Source organism: Carassius carassius, chromosome 3, assembly GCF_963082965.1.
Source record: "Carassius carassius chromosome 3, fCarCar2.1, whole genome shotgun sequence".
In the NCBI taxonomy this organism is placed as follows: domain Eukaryota; kingdom Metazoa; phylum Chordata; class Actinopteri; order Cypriniformes; family Cyprinidae; genus Carassius; species Carassius carassius.
In genome coordinates this window covers 21367752-21376663 of record NC_081757.1, presented here as the reverse complement: position 1 = coordinate 21376663, position 8912 = coordinate 21367752, and the positions used below count along the sequence as shown (strand labels likewise).

At 36.2% G+C, this 8912-nt stretch overlaps 1 protein-coding gene across 1 annotated transcript in view; it reads left to right on the top strand.

Moving 5' to 3' along the window:
* The first annotated feature begins 2087 nt into the window (after window positions 1-2087).
* Window positions 2088-8912, top strand: part of malrd1 (MAM and LDL receptor class A domain containing 1) — a 29478-nt gene continuing 22653 nt past the window's right edge. Inside the window, exons 1-7 of the mRNA XM_059533815.1 lie at window positions 2088-2385; window positions 3012-3146; window positions 4416-4504; window positions 5782-5955; window positions 6076-6172; window positions 8039-8176; window positions 8638-8784. Of these exons, the coding sequence (XP_059389798.1) occupies window positions 2220-2385; window positions 3012-3146; window positions 4416-4504; window positions 5782-5955; window positions 6076-6172; window positions 8039-8176; window positions 8638-8784 (946 nt within the window). The 5' untranslated portion in view covers window positions 2088-2219. The remainder of the gene's footprint in view (window positions 2386-3011; window positions 3147-4415; window positions 4505-5781; window positions 5956-6075; window positions 6173-8038; window positions 8177-8637; window positions 8785-8912) is intronic.

The window sequence follows — 8912 nt, the reverse complement described above, 5'->3', positions numbered from 1 at the left end:
AATGTGGCTGTATCTGCATGATTACCATTTGTTTGAGCGCAAATCAGCACGCTATTACTGTGTAATCACAGCGATCAATGTGAACTTTGTCTATATGAATAGAGTGTGATTATTGAATTTATGGCGCATCTCTATCATTACCATCTCTATATTTTCTCTCTATTTTATATTTGGGGGCGGGTGGGACTAGAAATAGTATCAGAAAAATGGTTGCAGAAATCTCATTTTTCATGATATCTTCTTCAGATTTTAAATAGAAACACTATGAGACATGTGACTTTCAACCCATTACTTTTCTAGATTTCTCCAGGACTTATTTCATGTATTTTATATCAAATGAAAAAAAAATTCAGTGTGGTACAATTGTTTTCAAGGCACTTCAGTGTCTATAACTTTTAATCTTTTTGATCATTATCAACTCTGGATAATGAAAAGTAAAGCCCAAAGGGTCTTCTTTCCAAAGACAAAATTATGTGTAACAAACTGAAGTAAGGAACTGTTGCAATTTTAAATTAGGTAGGGCACTTTCAGCTGTGAGTCCCATAATGGGGATGCTGGTTAACAGGTTAATTTATGTTGCACAGAAGAAAGAAAGTCATAAAAGTTTGGAAACAACATAAGGGTGACGGGTGAGTGTGAGTGATTCTGTAATTTTTGGGTGAACTATGCCTTTAATGGTGATGTTTGTATGTAGATTTTCTCTTAACCAATCTTAGCATTTTTAGATGAACCGTTCGTTCACAGGTTGATTTCTCCAGATGCTGTAAACATTGTGTCTCTGTGATGCATAACATTACAGCAATATTTGAGCATGCCAACATGGCTACAATGACTCGACATGAGGCACAAGTTTGGGGGCTGGACTACCTATTTGTACACCTGTTTGCAGTATTGGATCATATCTGAGGAAAAAAGACATTTTTAAAAAAGAAGATGATATACAATCTTCATTAATATTGCTGAAATGTCCACCAGAGTGTTTGTAAATGCCCAAAAGTGCATTTAAAGACAGATCAATGCTTAATACACTGTCTGTCTTCTGTTGTGCTGTCCGTCTTGATGACTGACATAATAGTTAGCGTCCATTAAGTGAGAACACAGCCACTTAAATCTCCCGGAGCTGACAATCAATAAACCCAACTAATCAAATAGAGAGAAAGTGACATCCCTGGTGACACAAGATTTGTTCTTCAATTAGACTATTACGGATTTGTGTGTCTTAAGACTACATTATCACTACCCCAGTCTCTGGATCTTATCACTCACAGGAGGATTATTAGTATAGTCACCCTCTATTTGACCAGCTATTATCTTACAATAGCCCATTTCAGCTAGGTAACGTCTATAGAGGGATGTCAAGTTTATCAGTAATGATGTGGGGCTGATAAAAATAGAACCCTTAATTATTATTATTATTATTTATTGTTTAACTAATCCCTAATTATTTATTTCTTATTCTTATCACTGTGTTCTTTTGTGCTTGAAGGTTATTCTGATATTATTATGGCCTAAAGAACATCTCTTTTATCACACCCCATCAATGATTTTGAATTATAGTCATTGATTCATGAAAAATGAAATTATAGCTGAATGAACATTTGTAATGCCGGTGCAGGACAGATGTGGAACTAACGCTTGATTACATTGCCATCTTATTTTTCATTCAGTGCTGTTTCTTGGAACTGAAAATAAAGGGAATTAAGATAGCAGCAAATTTCTATTAACTCTAACACTTTTTAATTAAATTGCTTATTTTATAAATAATTTATTAAAATTTATTAAATTATATGTCTTCACCTAAATGTGTTTGTTTAACTCACGATTGTAAACTTGGGTTCTTATTGCACAGAATATTATGTCTTAAAATAACAGATTACATCTCTTTATCTCTAGCCAATTGCATGGAGTTTGACACACACTTTGACATCAGGGGCAGACTCACACGCACGCACACACACACACACACACACACACACACACACAGAGAGAGATACATAATGAAAGAAAGCAGGGCTATTGTGTCAACACCATAAAGTCATTTGCACTAGTGTTCTGTGAGACGCGGCTGTCCAAAGCACAAAGTCGAGGTTGTTCAATGTACTGACACTCCTTGGATTTTGAGGATTCATGATTTTGGATATTGAGGTGTGAGTGTGTCGGTCTCTGTGTTTGTGCTTACATGTAGATCTGAATGAGCTACTGAATTATTGGAGAGCTCAATGACGGCGTGCGTGTGGGCCTCATTTCTGCTATGTTTCCTGGCGAGTGTATTGTCTACGCCATGTCTGCCTGAGGAGTTTACTTGTGCAAGAGGCGGCTGTGTATCTGAGGAACATGTGTGTGATTTCAGAGAGAACTGTGCAGATGGCAGTGATGAGACTAACTGTAAGTATTAGTCTGTAAATTAGTCTTATCTGCTCTTCTATTTCTTTATGTTTCGTGTGCTTATGCAGGCAATTGTTTGACAGTAATGGCCCTTTTTTAACTCTGTTGGCGACATGATTTTAAATGCTCCTAAAGGCCCTCATGTGTAAATAGTGAGATTTATGGCACACACATAAAGGAGCGCACTGGGAGGTCTTACAACAGTGCTTTTATAATATTGATTTAATACTTCTGGGACTTTTAAAAGGCAGAACATTACAGAATAGAGGTTGATGTATTGGGGTTGACCACTATTGCTTTTGTTTTGCACCTTCCTTTAAATTATGCTAAGAAAAGATTTACCATTAGCATTTTCCTTTTCCTTTTATGTTGTCCATGTAAACACAGAACATTATATTATATAACTTGATTTTTTTTCTTTCTTTTTTTTCATTTTGCATCTTCTAAATCTATTTTGTGACACCATATTTTAAGTAAATCGCGTATTAAATGTGTTATATGATGGATGCCGTACAGAGTTGCAAGTTTTTAATGGTGTCTCTGTAAGAGATTTGAAATGATTAGTAGACAGCAGTATTTATTTTACTGTAATGGCCTGATATAGCTTTGACTTTCCTCTCATATAGGCTCTGAGTTTGTGAGATGTGACTTTGAGGAAGGTCTCTGTGGTTTTCAACTTCAAAATGAACATCATATTTGGAGAAGAGGTTCAGGTTTGAGCCATCCCAGTACTGAGACCGACCACAGAGAAAATGTTACTGGTAAGTAAAACAGTTTATCTTATATCTGTATGAATAGCATTTAACTCTTTAAAACCTACTAACTGTTACGGAGCAACTGAGAGAGGCGTGCAGATCCATATGCAAAGCTTTTATTAAGATATGTCAAAAAAGACATGGGACAGACAATGGCAAACATGAATATTGAAGACAAGACAAAAGAGTAGTCCAGTAAACAGGCGTGGGTCAATCGACGGCGAACGTAATCCAAAGGGCGAGGCAAACAGGTAATCCAACAGACAGACTATAAACCAGACGAGGGGAAAACAGAGTCCGAAACGGCAAGACAAAGGGATATCCAAGATGGACAGGTGATCAGGAAACAGGCTAATGTTACCAGGCAAAACCAAGATGCGTTTATACTTGGACTAGGAACTAGAAACTAAGACAGAGAATTGACTCTGTAAAGTAACTAAGCTTTTACTAGGAGAACGATAATCATGGTGGCTAGGACCTATTTATAGTGTGTGTGTTATTGGCTGCAGGTGAGAGTGTGATTAGTGAAATGGAACATGGGAAATGTAGTCCAGGATGACGTGTAACAGTCTGTGTAGTGTGAGAGTCAATTTAATCAGAAGGCGACCTCTGGTGGCGAGTGGACAGAAGACCACGGACAGTAGTGTTGCGCGGGTTGTCTCATAACCCGAGGACCACGTGGGTAACCCGCGGGTCAGGTTGGGGCAGGTAAAGAAATTGGCACTTTATTTGCGGGGCGGGTCATTAAAAACAAAATAAAAAAATCCATGTATGTTGCGTGCAATTCCCTATAGCCCATATTTAATATTTGGAATATCTATTTTCATATTTTATTAGGTTCTTTGATAAGGTTGCAATACGAAGTCCTACGTTGCAAAGTAACTTGCGTGATGTCCCTGATGCATGGGTCGTCTCATAACCCACAGACCCCGTGGGTCGGGTTGGGGTGGGTAAAGAAATTGTACTCTATTTGCGGGTCAGGCCAAATAATTTCATAAAAGCGCATCACTAAAGGACAGGATTCGTGACACCGATACATGATACATGAATTTTTTAAGGCCTCTAATTATTAATATGATCAGCGTTTCTGAAAAACCTGTTGTACACAATCTTCTACATTCCTTCCATCCTATAACTAATAGTACATACTAAATTCCATAATTGCATAGTTTTTTCTCCCTCAGTGTAAACACCATATTGAATAAATGTTAATAAGGTTTGGTTTTATATTGTATTTCCTGACTTCTCAGGAAACTCTTTATTCTCTTTTGTCAGGTCACTGCCTCTATATACTCTCTATAACTGGAGGAGGAGTCACTGCTGAAATATACAGTCCTCTCTTCCAGCCTTCACAGACATGCTGGGTACAGAAAAAAACATGAACTAAACATCTTTTTGTGTTGTATTTCATTTTATGTTCTTAAATTAATTCTTAAATTCCACATAAATCATTAACCTATTTGCCAAACCACCATCTGCTTTTTAGAGCAAGCTATCAAAATACTATATTCAATAATATATACACAACTGTATGATATTGCTTTTATTCAGCTGTTAAAAATGAATATTGACTAACATTTTAGAAACTGAATTGCCAGTTAATTTGTCTATTTTTACTCTGCCAGCAAAAATGTTCAGAACAAAGCCACAGCAGAAATTCTGGTCTGAAATTTTTGTACGTTAAAAAATAGATACAACCTCAAGTTAAGTCAATCACGTTCACACACTGCCTCTGAAATTTTCGTCTGTCATAATTTTCTGAGTTTTCATATCCATAGCAAGCATTTTGATAGGAAAGGATGACAAATACGAAAATAAAAACGCATATGAAAATTTCAGACTCATTGAGCAAGGACCTTTACTTTGGTTTAGTTCCTGAATAAATAAGCTGACAGAAGGCACTTGTCACCACTGACTGATGTGAAACCTGCAATAATATTTGCTGACAAATCATCACCAATAATACGCATACTGACAGTCTGTCTCAAATTAACACAGACAAGCAGGGTTATTGAAAACAATGAAAAGTCCCAGTTTCAAATTAAATAGTCTATTTTAAAAATTATGTGAACGATTTTAGTAGTTCAATAAATGAACCAATACAATGTGTTTGTTTGTTTTTTGTCAAGAGAGATATACTGCAGAGTTTACCACAAACCATAAGCAGCATCTTGTTAAGTGCTTGGCTCAAGCCCTCGATTACAGTATGTGTGTAGAGCACTCATCCACTGCCACGGCTACACACTCTTACTGACAGCAGAGAGTTATGCATAGGCTGTCAGAGCCCTGACACAGTGGGTAGTGCATGTACAGTACTCATTGTGATCTATGGTTTAAGATTCTCCATTATCGAATATGGAGTAATTTCTCTGCTTAAACTGAAATAAGATGACATTGAACTTGGCAGTAAGATGCAATAACATAACCTCACTTTACAACAAAACTGCTTTGAGTATGAGATGCTTTCAGCATTAATTTTGTCTCATTTGGCCAAATGCTGAACACCTTTAATGGCTAATCTTTAAAGCTCAAAATGTGTAATGAAGCGAGCAATGCACCTCTCAAATCCTTTGTTCACATGGCATGTTCTTTTGAGGGATTTTTATTTCCTCTCCCTTTTGTCGTCCTTTCCTTTGAACAGTTAACTTTCTATCAGCATATTGGGATGCTGGCTGGGGCATTGCAGGTTCTGATCCAGTTCAAATCTTCGGGAGAGATGCAGGAGGTTTGGTTTCAGTCCACCTCCAATCCTGATCCACACACTCTTCCCTGGATGCGAACAGTGGTGGTGTTAAACAGCAGAGAGGAGTTTAAGGTTGGTGTGCATGTACTGTATGGGGGTTTACTGTATGTGTGTTTGGGGGAAGGGGAATTATTGTTTGGTATGTATGGTGAATAGTTAAATCAGTAATACAAAATCACTTTGAATCTACAGGTTGTGATTAGAGGATTGATATTCAACAGCAGTGACTCAGATGAAGTTGTAGCGATTGATGATGTGTCCTTCAGCAGAGGATGTGTGGTAGCAGTAGGTGGGTAAACACTAATATGTCTTCTCAAGAGTGCTTTTATATGTTCATCTAGGTGTCATCTATAATGCACACCTTTTACATTTTTTATATTTATTAAAATAAACTGTAAATCATATGTGAATTTTGCTACTTTTTCGAATATTTTATAATGTTAAAGCTCAGCAGCATTTGAGGAGGAATGCACACCTTATACATTTTTAGATTTATTAAAATAAATTGTAAATAATTGGTTTAAGGTAAATACGAAGCCCGTGCATCAGTTCCAGGCACATTCCTGTGAAACCTTTTTGTCTGTTGACGTTACTAACATGTTTTAATGTCGGAAATAATTTCCCCACCACCAACACATCTAATATTCTCTCTGATTTCCATGTTCCCTTACGAAAATTAGCAATGGTTTTAACAAGAATAACACTAAAAATCGTTGTTCTTGTAGCCATGGTAACTTCAAATTAACCAATGTTTTTGTTACTTCAAATAATAATTTACAAAGAAGTATCAAGATAATTTATTTTTGTTATAAAAACAGACCTAAGCAATCAATAACCTTTAAAGGTACTGAAAATGCATTATATAAAAAACAATGAGGCAATAATGATTGGTTAATAACGCTGTTAAAACACATAATGTAGGCTAATACAAAATAAACAATTTATGTACATAACGTTATTACAAATGCCTGAATATGGAGCCAAAGGGTAATTGCTGCTGCTACACTTACAGGACAAGCAAATCCTTGTTTAGGCTATTGGTCAAAAATTTAATTCAAATATTCACTTAATCTTTCATTTCTGGCCACCTTTTTGCTAAAGATGACACAGCCTCTATAATTTCTTCAACAAAAAAAAAAACAAAAAACACGTGGACATCAAAACCCTTACAAAAATAAACCATGGTTTTATCATAGTAAAACTGCTTAATTTATTTTTGCATGATTACTGAATGCTTGAGACTACAAAATAAAACTGTATTAATAAAGTCATAGCCATAGGTAACTGTTGAGAGCTACAATTGTAATTTGTAAATAATACAATTAATTTATTTATTTACTTTTTTTATTTTATTAAAGTTCTATTTTGACCCCTATAGTAGTTTTTTTTATATATAATATTTGGGGAAGGGGGGCACAACAATACAATCTTGCTTAGGGTGTGAGGTGCGGAGAGCTCAAGAGATGCAGGAATATAAAGCTGTAAATAAGGTCTAATACATTTACAGCCTGTGCTGGATGGACTACGACACCAGAGGGACAATAGTTACGGGCAGAAGGGAACCTCAGCAACTTTCTAATTTACAGCTCAGCCCATGATAGAAAGAAGGAGAGACATCAGTTACATTTTTAATTTTGGATTATATATAAATGCCATGACAAATCATTATCCTCTGAAGATTTTATAGGTCTACTTTTTAAGATGAAATTGCTGACACAGCTTAACAGTTAGTCAATAATTTTTATTTTACACATCGGTCACAAAAATGCTAAACTATTTATGAGAAAATATCATCTTGCTTTATTTTCCACCATAAATACAGATCTGCCCAGAACAGAACAGAACAAGGTTGATTTTCTATGACCAGTTGTTTTAAAGGGAGATTTATGCATTTACTTGTAAGTGTGTGTGTGTGTGTGTGTGTGTGTGTGTGTTACAATACTGCATTACTGTGATTTATTTCAGCAGTACTCTGGACAGTCAGATTAATCATAATAATGTGTCCATGTTCAGATCTACATCACTTGACAGTGTTAACAGAGGTGATAATGCAGGAAGCAGCTCTAAGCCACTCTTCACTTTGAGTCCCTTTTTGACCTTTTGCTTACTTTTTCTATGAAAAATGTATTTTGGCTTTATTTATTGTTTTCTCCAGAGACTGACATCAAGGCACCTCCTCCAACTCAGTGCCCCCCATCTCAGTTTCACTGTGGGGCAAATGAATGTGTACAAGGGGTGAAAGTGTGTGATTTTTCATTAGACTGTCCCAATGGAGAGGACGAGGCCAAATGTTGTGAGTATCCATCTTCTTTTTAATGTAACTGTGGTACAGCTATTTGTAAATTGAATGTCTTGCAGGTGTCATTGGCTTACAGTTATTTTTACTGCAGAAAAAGCTTACTTAAGAGACTGTAGTAAGCTAGACTGAGAGACTGGAGGCTTGAACATTTAAAACAGCTTGCATAATTTCATTGGAACATGAGCCATATCGCTGTTTAAGAAACATTTACCTTGATCGACTTCAAATACTCTTTTTGTACAATGAATGAAAAAAGTCCACCCATAAATGAAAATTCTGACATCATTTACTCACCCTCACGTTGTTACAAACCTACTGTATATGGCTTTCTTTCTTCCTTGGAATATAAATAAGATATTCAGAAAGTTTTAAATATTTTGTCTGTATTCTGGAGGGTAGTTTTGTGTTTCATTTATTGTTTCATAATTATTTCATGATGTTAATGTGACTTTCAGCGGCACAGTGTGATTTCGAGTCCGACTCGTGTGGCTGGTATGAGCTTGTCCAGGATGATGGGTTTGAATGGGTGAGGGGCTCAGCTAATGGAGTCGATTATCAGGACCAAACACCCCCCCAGGACCACTCTACTAATACAAGTGCAGGTGAGGGCACTGACATAAATCATGAAATGATTTTGTCTCACATTTAATTTACTCTCACTCCCAAAAGATGCTAAAACTGTAGTTCTGTCCTATAAACCACATCCACTTATTCCATGTGCACATTTCCT